The 18,360-nt window shown below is 30.5% G+C and overlaps 1 protein-coding gene across 5 annotated transcripts in view; it reads left to right on the top strand.

Moving 5' to 3' along the window:
- The first annotated feature begins 8,174 nt into the window (after positions 1-8,174).
- Positions 8,175-18,360, top strand: part of LOC117907412 (protein RFT1 homolog) — a 29,226-nt gene continuing 19,040 nt past the window's right edge. For 4 of the 5 annotated variants that reach the window (XM_034820946.1, XM_034820947.1, XM_034820949.1 and 1 more), the window contains exons 1-8: positions 8,175-8,253; positions 8,660-8,756; positions 9,098-9,201; positions 9,316-9,395; positions 11,542-11,633; positions 12,126-12,286; positions 15,554-15,705; positions 16,474-16,589. In XM_034820946.1, the coding sequence (XP_034676837.1) occupies positions 9,126-9,201; positions 9,316-9,395; positions 11,542-11,633; positions 12,126-12,286; positions 15,554-15,705; positions 16,474-16,589 (677 nt within the window). In that variant the 5' untranslated portion in view covers positions 8,175-8,253; positions 8,660-8,756; positions 9,098-9,125. Of the gene's footprint in view, positions 8,254-8,659; positions 8,757-9,097; positions 9,202-9,315; positions 9,396-11,541; positions 11,634-12,125; positions 12,287-15,553; positions 15,706-16,473; positions 16,590-18,360 lie in introns of those variants that run through there. The other variant, XM_034820950.1, reaches the window with a different exon arrangement.

Here is an 18,360-nt window from a genome sequence, read left to right on the forward strand (position 1 = left end):
TTTTGATTCCTTCCTAGGATAAAGTTGCTGGATTTTTATTGCAAATAAATTCAATACAAATCTACGTAGTTATATTTTCAAAAATCATCAGAAAAAAAAAAATCTTCATTATGATCTAAGCTAGACTGCACACATTATATTTTCATTTAAGTTTGACTCTTTTCGAAGGATTTGATAGCAAAATTCAATTTCAAAAGAAATTAATAAATAATGTCTGCCAAAATCATTATAATGAAGTGTCATGTGTCAAAAAATAAATTTGTGTAACAAATGAATGTCAGAGGATACAACATTAAAGAACTTTTAATGGTCATTTTTATATACTCAAAAAATAAAATGACAATAAAGAACTTTTAACATTCTGCTTCAAATGATAGGATTGTCGAAATTTGTTAATATAAATGTAATTATATTCCTTAAAATCTTCATAATGAGTTTTCATATGAAAAATATCTATTTGCTTCCTAATTTGTGTTAGACCATAAAACATTAAATTTCTATCAATGATCAATTTTTATATAGCGATAAATTTGATTCTCTCAAATGATTGGGTTAATCCCTTATTGCAAAAAAATTCAATAAATAGTCATGTTCATCAAAATCATCATAATGAATTATCGTGTGAAAAATAAATAAAGTTGTTAACAAATGAGTGTTAGACGATACTCTATTAAAGAACTTTCAACTGTCATTTTTTTATAAAGTCAAACAAAAACATTTCTCTGAAACCGATTTTGATTAAAAAGAAAAATAATATAGATATAGTTATATTCCCCAAAATCAGCATCATTAATTTTCATATAAAAGAAAAAATCAATTTACTTCAAGATGTGAGCTTGAATACAAAACATTAAATTTTTATCAATTACCAATTTTTATATAGCAATAAATGTGATTCTTTTGAATAATTAGGTTTAACCAAACGCAAAGAAATTTAATAAGTAGTTATGTTTGACAAAATCGTCATAATGAAGGGTTGTGAAAAAAAATGCTAACAAATGAGTGTTGAATGATGTTACATTATAGAACTTTTAAATTGTCATTTTTGATATAGCTAAACAACTATTTTAGTTATTTCGAATGATAGGACTTAAGGTTTAGGGTTTAAAATTTGAGGTTTAGAATTTTGAGTTTAGACACTTTAATATACATATAAGATTACTCAATATCCAAGTTAGATTTCATTGATTAGATAAGCTCTAAATGTGTAAAATGTATTATTTTTTGTATTTTTCTTTAGCATTGTTTTGGCCTGTTAGTGTCTTTGATTCACCATATATACTTTTGTGCACTCTTTTGCTAGGTGCTTTTAATAGAATCAATCTTTGCCAATCCAAAAATTAGCATAAGGAGAAATTTGAAGAACCACAAATTGATAACAAAACCAACCCATTTCAATTTGATTTCAAGTTCACTCTCCATCAGCTAAGTAATAATTTACTCATCAATCATTTAAGCAAAGCTTAAATGAACATTGCAGGTTACGCCTATCAGATTTGAACAAGCCCAGGTGCACCAGTCATTGGAAAAATGAGAAACATGCATAGAAAAGTTTTTATCATGCATGAATTGCACGTAATGAGAGTTTTATAAATCACAAATCACTATCCACGCCTCTTTCGTATTAGACAAAAGGTATATATAAAGATGCAAAACACCTGCAATCATATTAAAAATCATAGTCTCAATTTACATTCAGTGCATGCCTTCACCGGAGCTTTATTTGCAGCACGATATAGTCACTCTGAGCACCAACCTTCATGAAAAGAACAAAAATTCAAAATCCAAAATCAAAAAAAAAAAAAAATTGTTTTGCTTCAAAAGAATATGCCGGAACTAAAAAAAGGAAGAATGGATCTCATGCGCAGTTGGAAACAAGCATCAAAGTCGAAACTCGAAAGTCATAACTACCCGCAACATGACCACCTTATGTGCATCTGCCTTCTTGTCCAGCTAAATGACGCCAGAAAATACAAGTATAAAGATTCAAAACATGTTCATCATCATATTAGCAATCTGCATCAAATTCCATTCAATTCAGTATAAAGATTCAAAACATCTTCATTATTCAGACTAGAAATCTGCCCCAAATTTCATTCAACCATAGCTTGTCCCTGTTCAGTTGATGATAAGTCTCATGGGAATGGAAAGGAAGGAAAAAAAATGGAGTGAAACCATTGCTTTATTTACATCACAATATAGTAATCTTTTTCTGCTTTATTTCATGTTTGGCGGACCCTTTCAAAATCCAAAATCCAAAAAAAGGCAGTTCTGCTTTTCCCTCTCCTTCTCCACCCGAGCAGCCTTTAATAAAACGGGGAAAAAACATCAAAATCCTGAAAATAAGAAATTTAAAAAAATGCCCGAACTAAAGAAAAATGAAAAAATGGATACCTCAGTCCACATGATTCTCATCATCTCTGCGAGGAGGATTCCTAAAGTAATAGTCCCGCAACCGGTCAACCAGATACGGCACAAGAACAAATCCACAGACTAGAAACAACAACCCAAATGGTCCAAGTTTATTGAGCTGAGCCAGACGAATTTCTCTTTCTATTCGTTGCATAGCCAAATGGCGCTCTAGGTCTTGTTCCAGCACCTCTCTTACAGCTCGAGTGAAGTTATTCCCCATTTTCAGTAACTGTTCATTGGTCAACAAAAATTATTTTCACTGAGTTTCACGGCAACGAAACAGAAGCAAACAAAATACAGATATCTGTTTGTTTGGTTGCCAAAAAACTTAACTTTTCGGCCCAAATATAAGATATAATGCTTTGGATTCCTTAACAGCCAAACAGACATTAGGTAGATAGGAAATCGTAAATCAAACAGAGATGCACGATACGAAGGGATCTTGGTTTTGAAAATGATTTAAGTAGAGCGTAATTTCGTACCTTTCAATTTTCTGAAATTAATTTTCACTGAAGCCAAACAAAGCATTTGCGAAGTACAACAAATGCAATGCAAAATTAGAACAGAGAATCTACAAAGATTTTACTTGAAAAAATAATATGAAATTAAAAGAACTAGCAACCAATTTACAAATCTAAAGGATCTAGACAAGTAAAGAGGTTAGAATAAGAGTGAAGATTGCCAAGAAAATTTCTCCACAGCCACAGCAACAACAGTGCTTACTCAACTCTTCCAAAGAACTGGACTACGAAGACTGCAAGTATTAGGGAAGATCTAGGCAATGAGATGAGATCGAGATTCACCAGAAAAAAAGCAAGGAAAATTTTTAATAGTTTTCCAAGAAAATGTAAAATTGATGCATCTTCTCGGCAAGCAAACAAGGAAATCGAAGGAAACGATCCTCATGCCAAGAAAGTGACAGGTTCTTGAATTTTCTTAGCAACCAAACGGGTTAAACAGTTAGTTCTAGAAGATTCAAGTTACTGTATACTCACCGAACAATGAACTCTCACGTCCTGCGATGCACTCTGTTCCGAACTGAATTAACTAAAATAATGCAAGAGGCGGGAACCTGACTCTTTTGTATTTGGGGCTGACCCTCAGCTCGGGTCTTGACTTGGGCTACTCAGCCCAAACCCGGCTTTGGATCGTGTTCGACGGGCCCATCTTTGACATGATAACACTGTTCAAGTTTTGGAATTGAAAATGACGATGGTAGAAGAATATGTGTCATTAAAAATTAATTTAACATAAAAATAAAATATTTTAAAAAAATTAAAAGTATAATAATGACAACAATATAAAGAAAATTATATTTTTATTTCAGTGATCTAAAAGTATAATAATGAGTTACCCTGAGTCGGACCAACTGAACTACCCTCGGAGTTACAACTTGAATATCTTCTTGTTACTCCTCAAAAATTAATTAGCATATTTTAACCATTATCAAAACCTCTCATTATCTTATGTTTGCAAATAGCTTAAATTAAAAAATACGCAACCACAGGAGATTTTTAAAAACAAAAAACAATAAAGAAAAAAAATGAAAAGACAATCAAATATAATTTTTGATATTGACTCATTTTCATAATTTGCTGTAGAAATGACATATGTGAATCTTCAACTAAACCCTGAATCCTATACTAGATGTATTAGTCCATCTGCTAGAAGGATATGAGATGCTATTTATAACGAGAATTATCTTAATTGTAAATTCTCATTCTTCTTCTATAACATAATGGATAATGTTGTTTTTTATTTCTAGTTACGAATGTATTTAATTTATTTTTTTAGTTATTTCGATTTATTTTTTTAGTTATTTTATTTATTTATTCGTCATTTCAATTTAGTTGTTTTTAGAAATAGTTATTTGTATGATATTTTGGAAAACAAAAATTTGTTTAGAAACCTAAAATATTTTTAACCTATTTTTAATATTTTAAAATATGTTTTAAAAATAATTTTTATTTTTTAATTATTCTACATATCTATATAATTAATTTTTAAAACAATTCTTAAAAAAAAAAAACAATATAAAATAACTAAAAAATGTTCTCAAAAAACACTAAAAAATAGAAAATAAAAAACAATTTTTGATTCATATTTGGCCAAACTTGAAGTTGCATTTTGTCCTATACATGTGCAATTATCGATGCCTTGACATTGACCTACACAATTGAGACACTGAGTTATTTTATAGTTAATATTCGATTTCTTGGATGAAATTGTTCCTAAACCAATTGTGCTTATAGGAACTCCATTGGGAGTTTGCTTGTGTAATCGCTGCCTCAATCCTCAACCCTAAAACCCTATTAATATACAAAATCTAATTAGCTATTATTTGGATATAAATCTAATAAAATCATTCGTTATCATATTTTTATTTAAAGGGAATATATGTATAAAGAAAATTATTGTTAATATTAACATCAAATTAATTAGGTGCATAAAAAAGGGGTTAGATGAGTAATTTAGAAGCATGGATGATGTGGTTAAATTTTTGCATATATTTTTAGTGGGAATCATGTAATAATGCATCATTTAAAAAAAAAAAAAACTTTTTGTAGAACTTTGACTTTTTAATTTCAAAAAATATGTGTTTTGGAGAAAATAACCCTCAAAACATGTATTGAAACAGTAAAATTAATCAATATTTCAAACTTACTGTCAAGTCCTCTTCTCTGGTATCTCCGTCAACTACCATTTTTTTTGTTTGCTTTCTTCCTTTTTCTTTTTAATTATTTTAACAAGACAAATGAGTTATCATTACTATTATTATTAAAAAGAAAAAAAAAAAAAACATAAATTTGACACATGAGAATCACCATACCACAAGATTTTTCTTTTTATTTTTCCCCACTATAATATCCCTATCTTCTTTTTTGCTTTTGTTTTTTAAAATATGTTATCTTTATGAAATCTTTTTAATTTCAAATTTTTAATATTTCATATTTTTATATTTATTAATTTTAATTCTTAATGGACATTTTTAAATATAAAATAATAATATATAATATAAAAATAAATATATGATAAATAAATTTAGAGATTTAGAATATAAAATTTTCTATATATGTGATAAATAAAATATTTATTTATTTTATAAATATTATTATATTGTCATATTATTTTATTATTGATATTTTTAAATTTTTAAATTTTCATGTGAAAATCATAATTAATGATTATGGTTTTAGCTTTTTATTTATAAATTTAACGACCCAAATCACAATTGAGATTTAGGATATAATTTTTTTTCTTTGCTAAAATGTTTAATATTTTTAATTAAAGAAGATGAAAATTTGGTTGTGATTCTAACATTTTGTTTTATTAAAATTTTTAATTTTTAATTTTTCATAAAAAGTTGTATTTAATAATTTATATTAATTTTTTTTAATTTTATTAAAAATTAAAATTTTTGTATACCAACATTGCGCATTGATGAATATAACCATAAAAAAAAAGTATAATTTTTTTTAATGAAAAAGTAACACTAAAGCGGGTTACTTTTAACACACTTTCATGATACTTTTAATATATTGTAGTGTTATTTTATTTATGAAAGAGTGATATTTTCTTTTTCGAAAGTTATGTTTATTAATGTGCAATTTCATTGTATAAAATTTTTTAATTTTTAATAAATTTAAAATAAATTTAACATAAATGATTAAATACAATTTTTATGAAAAATATATTTTAATTTTATTTTATTTGGATAATTTTTTTTTTAATAAAGCAAAATGTTAGAACCACAACTAAGTTTTTATCTTTTTTAAATAAAAATATTGAATGTTTTAATTACAAAAAAAGGTTAAAATTGCATTCAAGTAAGAATTGTAAACAAAAAGTTAAAAAATTATGATAATTGATTTTGATTTTCATATGAAAATTTAACAATTTAAAAAAAAATAGAAACAATAAAATAATATGATAAAGGTATTTTTATTTAATCTACAATAAGATTTATTAAATAAATAAATATTTTACTTAATATGATATATAAAATCTTATATTCTAAACCTCTTTGAATATTAATTTTTTCTCATTAATTATTTATTATATATTATTATTGTTATTATTATTATTATTATTATAATATGTTTAAAGTATCTCTAAATAATTAAAATCAATAACTATGAAAAGGTGAAAGAGTGAAAAAAAATGAAATTTGAAAAAGGGTTGATTATTTTTTAGGTAAAATGAAGAAAAAAGAAAAATAATGTGACAAGTTGACTAGCCACGTGTCAACCTTAAAAGTAATTGACATTTTTGACTTGTCAATGTTAAGAAAAAAAAAAAAAAAACAAATGAGTAAATCGACTTAGGAAGAAAAGAATAAAGGACAATTTTAGACTTTTAATGAAGTTATTATTTGAATGCATGCTTTTATGAAATTACTTTTTAAAAGTTTTTAAAAATTCTATATTTTATAAACAATGTACCTTTGCATAGTTTACCCATTTTTTTATTACTTGGTTTTCTTTGTAATTTTCCTAAATGGCCTTTTTTTTATAATAATCTTTAAAGCTTGATGAATTTATCATTAGTCCTTTTAAAGTTGTTTTAATATCCAATGCAATCGGTAAAATATCTATAAGGATTTGTTTATTATTTTTAGGAATTTTAATCTTATAGTTTCAGTATATATTTAAAACTTAAATACTCTTATTAGATAATTTTATGTTAAAAGATAAAATTTTATTCTTTAAAATATATATTGCTATTTTAATTCCAGCTTGAAAAACACAACCTACCTCATGGATAATAATAATTTCCAAAATAAAATTAAAGAAAAAAAGAACTACCATGCTAGATATGTGATGTTTTTATTTTATTTTTATTTTTTTAAATCTAAAAATATAAATTAATCCAATATTTATAAATTTAATTTTTTTTAATTTTACTTAAATATTTTTACTATTTGACTTATTTTTATTGATTACTTGTACAAGAAATATATCAAAATAATATTTTTATAAAACAACAATTGCTTTTATATCGAAATATGTGGAGGATTTTGATTCATTATAAAGAATATTTTTATAAACTATAAATTGTTTTTAGATTGAAATATGTGGGGGATTTGATTCATTATTTTACCTTTATTAAATAAGAAAGTGAAGATTCATGATGATGTTCGAATTCTAATCCGAGTTGGCAATTCGTCTTGCAGAACAACCTTAGTCATCACAAAATCATAATGCTTTGTTGGAGTCCTGGTAGCTGAAACATTAAGACTATGTTTGATTTTAGGAAAATTTAAGAAAAAAAAAATTGAAAAAAGAAGTAGAAGAAAACAAAAAAAATGAGGAAAAATAAAAAATAGATTTAAAATTAATAAATTATTTTTATATGCTTTTTTCGAATTCATTTCACTTATTTTATTTATTATATAAAAATTAAATAATTTTAAAATATATAAAATTTTAAATAATTTTAATTATATTAAATTTTCTTCAAAAGAATTTATGGTGAAACCAAATGCGATAATTTTTTTTAATATTATTATTTTTTAATATTTTATGGAACCAAACATAATGTCATTGGGAAAGTAATATTATATTGTTTTATGAAAAAAATGATTTGCACTAGATAAATTACAGTCATGACATAATTAAAACTTTAAAGCTTAAAGAAAAGAGTACTTGTCAGACTATTCAATGAATAAATTCACGAGAGACGGGGTTAATTAGGAAATAAAAAGAAATATATACTCCTAAAATTAGAAAACGTTATTGTGAATTTTTCATTGCGAGAGATTGGAAAGAGAGAGGAGAGCGAGAGAACGCTCTCCGGATTCGAGCGTAGTCGGCGAGGGAGATTATGCCGTTTTCGTTTCCGGTAATCTCTCTATTTACTCCGGTTCTGATTTCGTCCCCGTCGATTGCGCTGCTTCTTTCTGAATTGGATTTTTATGGGAGGGCTCGGGCTTGACTTCTGGTTTAGAATATATAAAGATTGAATATGGGAAGGTTTAGATTGATAAATTTGAGATTATTTAAGGACTAATCGATTAAAAAGATGAAATCACCGTCACTTTGAAAAATTAATATTTCACTTTTTTTCAATTTAAAAAACCGCCATTTCAAGTTCAAAAATAGAAATGGTTAGTTTTATAAATTTAGCATCTTTTCATTCTTTTAATCAATTAATTAATCCATTATTTAATCCCGTGATGAAATACGCAACTGAAATCTGATTTTATTTTCAAAATATATCGTACAAATTATATTTGATTGATCTACAGTCTTTCACAGTCCAAGAAGGATTCGAGACTGACGGCCAACTATCACAGCCTTTCCAACAGCATTGGTGAAGAAAGAAGCAAGTCTGATAGCGCAAGAGTAAGTGCAATTATGGAGTCCTCTACTCCTCATTCATCTGACTTTTTTTCCCTCTTCAGTTTTTCAATGGAATTTTCAACTTTTTCTTGTTACTCCTAGTCGACTTGGGAGCCAACAATGATTTGGTTGAGTTGCATGATTCCAATCGGAGTTGGCAATAAATTCAAGATTGAATCGCAACTTGTGTAGTGGAATCGTCTTGGCCATGGCTGAATCAGAATGTCTTGGCCGGTAGTTGGAACATTGATTGTTTCGCGGGCCTTTTTTCTAGTTGAAATTCAGAAACCAAACCCAAAACCCCGTCTTTCTGCGGATCTCTGTAGGGCTGTTTATCTTTGCAGGAGAGACTTGAAGAATTAAAAAATAGAAATGTCAGGGGCAAGTGTTGGGTCTCAACTGGATGGGGACAGATCGAATTTCTCACGCACTTTCAAGTATCTAATGGGTTGGTTGTTATTATTGTCGTTATTATTATTATTATTTTCCTGCATTGTTTGCATTGCTACAACAAAAGATTGATGCTGTATATTTTATTTTTTATTTTCTTAAACTTTCCCAGCTGCGCAGTTGTTTTCACGGATAATAACATATGCATTCAATACATGGGTCCTGAGGCAACTCACTAAAGAGGAGTTTGCAGTAAGAATTTCCCATTGTATCTTTGTTATTTTGCATCTCTCTCTCTCTCTCTCTCTCTCTCTCTTCCCTATTAATGATGAATTTTGATTTCTGGATCGTTGCAATTTTCCCTCACAAAAGGAGTGAATTTCTTGTTGGATTTTTGTCTGAACAAATCATTGGCCATGTTTGAAATTTTCAATTCTTCTGAATTGAGTGTGATTTCTTTTTGATCATCAAATGCTTGAAACTGGAAATTGTATTGGGGATTACATTAATTCTCGAAAGATTCCCTGGGTATCCTTGGTATGGAGGATGTTTAGCGGACTATTTCTGAGATTCTGGATTATCATCTTGGAGGATAAGGCTCCTGCTACCTTTTAGGACTGAAGAATCAATTGGACTTCTATTTCGTCAAATATTTGTTGACAACAGATATCAGAGGAATAGAAACATTCCTTATGAGCTTAAGTCTTTGCCATAATTCTAATGCTATTGAGTAATGAAGGAAGAGACGATCTATAATGTCACCATTGCCCAAGCTATTTGTTTGTCATAAGCCATGCAAAGGCCATGCAAAAACCCTAAACCTTTAAATCTGGAAAGACTTTGTGCAATAACTTTCCCTGGACAATGATGTGACCATTTGACCAAGTGTTAGCATCCTAACCATTAGAGTGCAGCCCATAAATGATTCTTGCTAGGAAATCTTGTTAGTCACATGCCCAAAAGGCCTTTATTCCTGAAGGCAACCTATTAAATCCCCAAACTCCTTCACTTTCTGGTTTGCTCATTTGATTCCTATTTATCAAGTGGTCTTTCTAACCCTCCCCATGACCTCACCACTAGAAATTCCTTTGGATTCTCTAAATATGCTCCTCTAACTTGACTTTGTTCTACAACATTGATAAAAAGTAAGTAGAAATGTGGGCCAAACAAGGCTAAAACATGGTAAGCCTCCATTGGGGATAAATAAGCTCTTTTCTACCCATCCTATATTTTGGAAACTTTTGCCAAAACTAGGTTAAAAAATTATGGGGTCATGGGATTTCCATCGAAGGGGAGTCCTATGTAGCATAGAGGCTGCTTAGAGGTCAAACAACCTGATGTGGTAGCAAACAAGTCAAGGTTACTAGGACTAACATTAATCTCTAAGGATAGTTGTTCTTGTTAAGATTAACCTTAAACCTATTCACCCATCATGAGAAGAGTGAGCTGGATGTTTGAAATATCCTTTACCTTGGCTCTAGAGAAGAAAATAGTACCATTAGTAAATTGGAAATGGGTCTGCCTTAAACCCCCTTATTATTTTTTCTATCCTCTACTCTGTCTCTTATATTAATCATTTTACTTGGGAAACAAAACTGGGAGGGGGGTTGGTATTAGTGTTAGCCTGATATATATGCTAGGCTCATTACCAAATAATTTAAAACTTTTGGGTTAATTGGGTGGCTGAATGAGAGGGATCCATTCTTCAAGGATGATTGATGGAGATAGAGTTAATTCTCCTGACTTTAGAGATTGATTACCTTTGAGAATGATTCGTGGAGATAAAATATACTCTTGTGAATTTGGAGATTGACCTATTGCCTCATTCTTTGACCACCTAAATGAAATGGTACTCAAGACAAAGAATCCATTAAGCTTCAAACTGAAAAGAGGTGTGTTAGAGAATCAAGCTCTTGCATATTGAAGGAGTAAAGTGATTGGATCTTTTCCTTGGCATCTACCTGAGGCTGATATTGTCTTGTGGGCAGTAAAGGAGTATGGATTTCAATTTAGAGTTTAGTCATCTAGGTTTGTGGTCATGCTGCCCTCCATTAGCACACATGGAGATTAACTCTAGGAGATCTTAGGTAGATGTGCTGATCACCATTTCAGCAGCTCTAGGACAATTTTGAAAGGTCCAGATGTGCTTTGGCACAGGGGTTTCCTGGTGCAATGATGCTTGTTTGTCGAATAGAAGCCATTCCCACCTTTCATGACCTTTGCTTTGTAAAGTTAACAACTTAATTGCTTGTGTTTCTGCAAAGCTTTAACTGGTTATGTTAATAAATTTTCTTTTACAAATTGTTATTGTACTATTCTTTTATTTTGAATTCTTTTTTTGCTTTGTGAGTTTTTGTGCTTCAATTGATAGTAACATTTATTTCCTGTTCAAATGCAGAATGTAATGGATTTTGATCTTATCACCATCTTTGCCTTGGTTATTATTAGGGAGGGATTTCAACGTGCTTGCATTCGGGATAATATTAGTTGGTACTTCCTCTTGCTAATCTTAACGGTATATATGTTCCTATTATTTGTTATGATTTTTCTGAAAGCATTTACTCTAGATTTTATAGCATTTTCATACTATTTTCCCTAGTTGAAAATCAAAGTGTTGATGTGGATTAAAGAATAAGACTTATGATTGCCCTTCTATAATTTGTTTCTTTGATTTGTTATAAGCTATGGAGTTAATCAACAATAGTAAGTAATAGCGTAATTTGTTCCAATGTATGGTAAGCTACTTGGCGCCAACCATCAGTTTGATTACATTGCAATATTGCATTCAGTTCAACCTAGGCGATGATAAAATATTGATTCATATCCGACCTATAATTTGATCTTCTTTTGTATGAATTTTATTCTCTGTTTTCTGATTCAGAATATACTGCATCTAGATTTTAGTTGTTTGTTTTATTTTTTTATTTCTTATATTTATTTTTTGTGCATGCATATAACATAGATGACATTATTTTGTTGCAGTTCTTGTTTATCAGAGGGTGAACGAGCAGCAAAACTATTGAAAATAACATGGGTGATTTTCCCATTTGGAGTAGTTGCGACAATTGCAGCATGCCTTGTGATCTTTTGTTCCCAAGCTCTGAGTTATTCTGATCCTTGCGCAAAAGCTATTTTGATATATGGTAATCTTTGTTCTAGTTCCAATTTTTTACATGCTGTTATTAAGCTACGTGCTTTTTCTGTGTTTGAAGGTTGTCTGCTTGTAATTGTATTACCCGTGGCAAGTGGATGTAGTCTCTACAGAGTTTATTTGAAAACATGGAAAGAGGCTAAGTAGCCTACCATATAACAAATATTGTGGGCAACTCTTTTTGAGTAAGGATCAATTGTACTTAATAGTAATAGTTACTATTATTGTTGGTATTATTGTCGTTGATGATGTAAATATATTTAGTAAGAGAGTTGGTGAATAGAAAGTAGACAAAAGAGGGAGGGTGCATATGGGCCTTCCATGCTTCTCTAAATGATGCATAAAACCCACCTTGAGACTATGTTTGGTATGTGGGAATGGGGAATGAAAATGAATATTTTGTTTCTATTTTGTTTCCATTCCTATTTCTCCTTGAATAGGAATGAATTTAGTGATTTCAATTCTTGTATTTGGATGCACTAGGAATGCAAGATTAGAATGATTATTTGTTTCCATTTCAACATTTAATAACAATGAGAGTATAAATGAAAAAAATAAATTGATAATAATACCCTTACATTTAGTTTAAAATATTTTTTATTTTTATTTTAAAAGAATTTCTTCTCGACTAAATAATAAGATTAAAAAAAATAATATTTAATTAATAAACAAAAATTAATCATAAAAAATCTTAAAAGCCTAATGGAATTGTAGGGATAAAATGGTAGTTTTGAGATATTATATATTATTTCCTATACCAAGGGAATCAAAATACAGAGTTGTGGGAGTGGGGAAATAATCCGATTTTGGGAAGATCTATAGTGGGATGACCAACCTTTGTGTTAACAATCCCCAAGGCTCTATAGAGTTATCTCAGTGAAAAATCTCACTATCACAACTGTCCTTGGTAATTCGTATTTGCTCTCTTGGAATTTTAACTTTCATTGCAATCTCACTGATACAGTAATTGAAATTCTTGAAAGACTCATGCCTTCCCTTAATTTAGTGCACTTGTCTCCGTCTGTTATAGATTCAAAAGCTTGGTCTTTATCCTCCTCAAGTCTATTCACAATAATTTTTTTTTCTTAGTTTTGTCCAATTTCTCAAATCATATCCTGTTCTTTTTGGGCAATTTTTTTTTTTTTTTTTGGAAATTAAAAGCCCCTTCAAAGGACAAGGCCTTTGCTTGATTAGTAGCACATAGGACGGTAAACATCAATGATATAGTACATTTGAGAAGACCTTACAAATCTCTTAGTCCTTATTGGTGCATTTTATGCAAAGAAAACGGAGAATTGATCGATTATCTTTTTCTACATTGTTCATTAACTTTGGGGTTATGACACAAACTCTTCAGTCTAGCAAGGATGGATTAGGTTCCGCTTAGGAGTATTGGAGATATGATGATTATTATTTTTTTTTTTAGAGGATTGAGGAATTCAATCAAAGGCAAGACTCGTTGGCAAATTGCTTGCCTCACTTTATGTGGATTATGTGGCCAGAGAGAAATGTTAGGATTTTTTAGAAAAAATGGAGATTAGGAGAGGTGTTGTGGGATTCATTTCACTTCTACTCCTCTCTATGGGCCTCTTGTATTGTCGCTTTTAAAGGAGTTCCACTTAATGTTATTCAACTCTGTTGGCTTTCGGTTTGTGATTCAAAAGTTTGAGATGGTTGGTGGATTCATTTATGCATAGTTTTTTTTTAAATAGGGGGTGTCTAGTCTTATTTTGATCAAGATTTGTATTTTGAGGGAAGGACCTTTATTATTATTATTATTTTTGATAGGAGGGAAGGTCCTTTATTATTACCAATATATGTTTTGTTTCTGATAAAAAAAAAAAAAAAAAACCTACTCTTGGAGATCATTTGAAATCCCACTTGTGAGTGGGATTTCATTCCTATTGGAATCATTTTTTATTCCATTTCCATTGTCATTTAAGTTATCCTAATATAGGAATGAATGATAAAAGGAATGAAACGTCCATTCCCACTCTTCATTCCCTTGTGTCAAAACATGGCCTAAGGGTTTGTTTGTTTGGTCGTAATGAAATGGCAAAATGGGATTCCCATTGTTTTGGTGTTTATTCTTATGTGTAAGAACAAACTTTTCGCACCATTACTTTCTATATATGTGATTTCCATTCCTCTGCACCCCTTAGGTATTCTTTCCTCTTCCAAGTAGGGAAAAACACAAATTAAGTGGTAAATTACCCAAAAAAGTAAGGATTAAAAAAAAAAAAAAAAAACTCGTTCTTATAATATTTCTTGTTTCATTTTATTTTGTTTGGTGCCAAAATGAGGATTTTCTGTTTAGTTTCCAGAAGCTTTTATTGTTTAAATTTTATATTTTTGTACTTTTTTGGTGAATGAGAAAGTTCATTATTTTTATTAATTATCAAGACACTAGTGGAAAAGAAAGATTTTTTTTTCTCTCAATGTCATGTTTTATGTAGATTTTTGGGTGATAAAAAGTGAGGTTTTTCTGTTTTGTTATAGAGAAAGTGGTGGAAAGGAATAGAAAAGTGATCAATTTTTTATTTTTCTAAATTCATGTTTTGCATTATCGTGGCTGATGAAAAAGTGAAAATTTTGGTTTTTGAGAAACTGAAGAAAAGGATGAGAATTGATTTTTTTTCCCCAATATTTTTGTGTTATTTTTGTTTATAAGAAAGTGAATATTATTTTGGTTGATAATAGAGTGGAAACATTTTGTTTGATTGTGGGAAAACTGAAGTAAATGTTGAAAAGGGTACCATTGGAAATATATTTCTTTCGTGATTGAATATTACTGCTCCCAAATCTGAAATGAAACGAAAAGTTATTCCTATCTTTTGAAAGCCATTCTGGTCACCAGAAAGGGCCTAAACTAGTAATTTGTTGATACTCCTTTAACCAATATGTAAAGCCATTTGTAATTTGTTATTCCTTTAACCAATATGTATTAGAACTCAAAGCCATTTGTAAAGCCTTTTAACTTGTCTCTTCTTCTGTTTGTTCTTCTTTTTCTTCTTCCTTTTTTTTTAAGGAGGGAAAACTTCTATTAGGACCAAACTACTCGTCATATTGTGCCTATTACTGATCCACCTTGAAAGTTCATGATACTGTGTTTTTTGAGAATAAAACCATAGATAGCACGCATAAAACATCATCTGAAGAACTGTGCCATTCAGATCTCATTCTGATTTAAGTGGAAATGGGTCAGTCTTCTATTTCACTTTAAAGGTTATTATTGAAGTCCATTCTTTCTATGTTGCAGGTTGTGCATGTCTTTTGGAGCTACTAGCCGAACCCCTGCATATTTTTTTCAAGAACTTGCATTTCCTTAAGCTGCGGTTAATTGTCGAAACTGCAGCAACATTTTTTCGTTGTCTAACTACCTATATTTTGATTGTCAAGCAAACTGGCATGGTAAAAGAATTCTGATTGAACTATGTGTCATCAAACTTTATGGCTCTCATTGTTACATACTTGAACCTTAGGACTGGAATTATTGCAAAGCTGGTTTGACAATTTATAAATCTTCAATGACTTCTTGATTTTGTGTTGAAATAGGGTGAGTTTCCTTTTTCCCTCTAGATATAGGCCTAAATGCACCTTGGAATAGGATAATTTCCAACGCAAATGAATTAGTGAGTAAGTTATGGGGGAAAATCAATTCAGATGGTTTACTAAATCAAACTGTTTTTTCATACACTTTTAGAAACAGGGACTGGTAGATGGTGGGTCCCAATCTTTCTCTTTTTTCTTTTTCATTCTTTCTTTTTAAAAGATTTTTTCAATGTTTGGATTGCATGATTTTCGCAATAAATTTTGTCATAGCATAGTTTTACTGGTAATTGGACTTTTTTTTTTTGTATTTTTTTTTTCATTTGACATGGCAATCATTATCTGTAATATTGAAAATCAGATGGTTATTATTGAAACTGAAACTGATTTTGGTACACATAATTTACTAACTAGGAGTTATCAGATGTGTCCCATAATTTATTTTGTTCTCTGCTTCTCTATCTTATTGTCTGAGTTAAACTTTTGAACTCAACTTTAGGGGCTTGGCACTCCTGTTTGGTTTTTGATGATATATAGGGCTTTGTAAAAATTCTCTTTGTCTGAGGTGATGAACTAAATGACGAAATAAGCTTAGTTGCTGAGTATCAATAATCCACTGATTGCTTGCAGGAGAAAGGGATCGTTTTAGCCATTTCGCAAGTTGCTTATGGAGCTTGCTTGTTCTTCGGTTATTTGGGCTATTTCTTTTATTGCCACTTTAAAAATTCTGGTCTTTTCCCCTTAAGGTATAATTTCTTTGCTGTTGTGCATCATTTTCTATTGATCCATGAATATGATCTGATTGTTAGACACTGAAAGAGGAGAAGGATATCCGCTATTTTATTTTCTTTTTTCCATGTATTTCTATGTTCTGCTCTTTTCTCTTTTCTGTGATAGATTTTATCATGATCATGTATGTCCTTCAATTAATAGACCATAAAAAAGGAATGAAAATGTTTTAGTTGATATGGAGTTATTAAACTGTGGTTGAAGGGCTAAATTCTCATGTGTGTATATAATACTTCAGATGTTGGACACAACCATATATGCATGTCTGAGACCACTACTTTGTTTTCTTCCCTCCCTTGATAAAGGAATTAAGTTAGATAGTGACAAAAAGTGTGCAATCCATGTACTTGGGAAATGTTTTGTGAACAATCTCAGAATGAGATTATGCATAAAAACAAAAGAAAATACCACTCTTTATTCTGAAGTAAAACCTATACCACTAATGGGATCCACATGGAAGCACCTCATGTTGAAAAAACCACCTGTTTCTAAAGACTACAGAGAGTGCAACATAGCTTCTTTAATCTTAAGATTGGAGAGACCAACCATTCAGAGGTCCTCTGATGCATCTCTTTCTAGTTGTGCTAGGGCAAACAAAGGGGTTTGTTCTTCACACCTATCTCTTATTTTTCTTAATAGTTTTTCCATGGTAACTATGAAGTGCATCTTTGAAAGAAAGAGGAAGCAGCTAAAAAATCTGAGGTAATATACCATAGCTCCTAAACAATTATGATATTGGATTGACAAATGATTCCTCATTCTTCTTATGTAGAGACAATGGTGTCTACATAAAAACTTTCTCACACAGTTCAACACCCATTCAGCCTTTCAAGGAGTGGTAGACTCGAGTGAAAAATGGACCACCTAATGGATTAATTGGTGCGTCTTCATAGCTAAGTTTTTAGTGCTTGTTAATGGTAGCACTTTCAGGTTCTTTTTTTTTGGAGCTCACGGGGGTTGAGACTCGGGGACCTGCTCTTGTCATATATATTCATGTTGGCCCTAGAGGCGTTGAGCCATCTTTTGGTGAGGGCTAGGGAGGGTGGTTATTTGTTGGGCTTCATGGTGAGGGGCAAGGGCAGTGAGGGAGTGGAGGTGTCACACCTTTTGTTTATACATTGGTCTTTTGTGAGGATACTCAATGTTAGATGGTTCATTTATGTTGGCTACTCATGTGGTTTGAAGTAATTTCAAGGCTGAAAATAAACTTGGAAAAGGCTGAAAGGATCCTAATAACGGGGCTAGCTAGTGTGGAAGAGTTATTGATGAAGTTGAGTTGCAGCGTGGGAGAGCTTCCTTCTACCTACCTAGGTTTGACTTTGAGTGCTTCTTTCAGATAAGTTTTGGCATGGGATGGGGTGGAGAGAGGTTTTACAAAGGATTATCAAAAGATTATTAATGTGGAAGAGGCAATATATCATTATGGGACGAGACTCATGTTGATTTGAGTTAAACTATCTATTACCTATTTACTACATGTCCTTATTTGTAAATCCTAGAAATGTAAGGTTAAGATTAGAGAAGATTCAAAGAAATTTCCTATGAAGAGGTGGGGCTTTGGAGAACAAGCCACATCTTCTAAGATGGGCAATTGTTTGCATGAATAGGGGTAAAAGGGGAAGAGGGGGGTAGGCATTAGAAGCCTTTCATCTCTTAGTTAGACTCTTCTTAAAAAGCGGAGTTGGAGATTGGCTTCTTAAGGGGAAGTTTTTTGGACGCAAGTCATCA

This window comes from Vitis riparia, chromosome 18 (assembly GCF_004353265.1).
Source record: "Vitis riparia cultivar Riparia Gloire de Montpellier isolate 1030 chromosome 18, EGFV_Vit.rip_1.0, whole genome shotgun sequence".
Classification (NCBI taxonomy): Eukaryota; Viridiplantae; Streptophyta; class Magnoliopsida; order Vitales; family Vitaceae; genus Vitis; species Vitis riparia.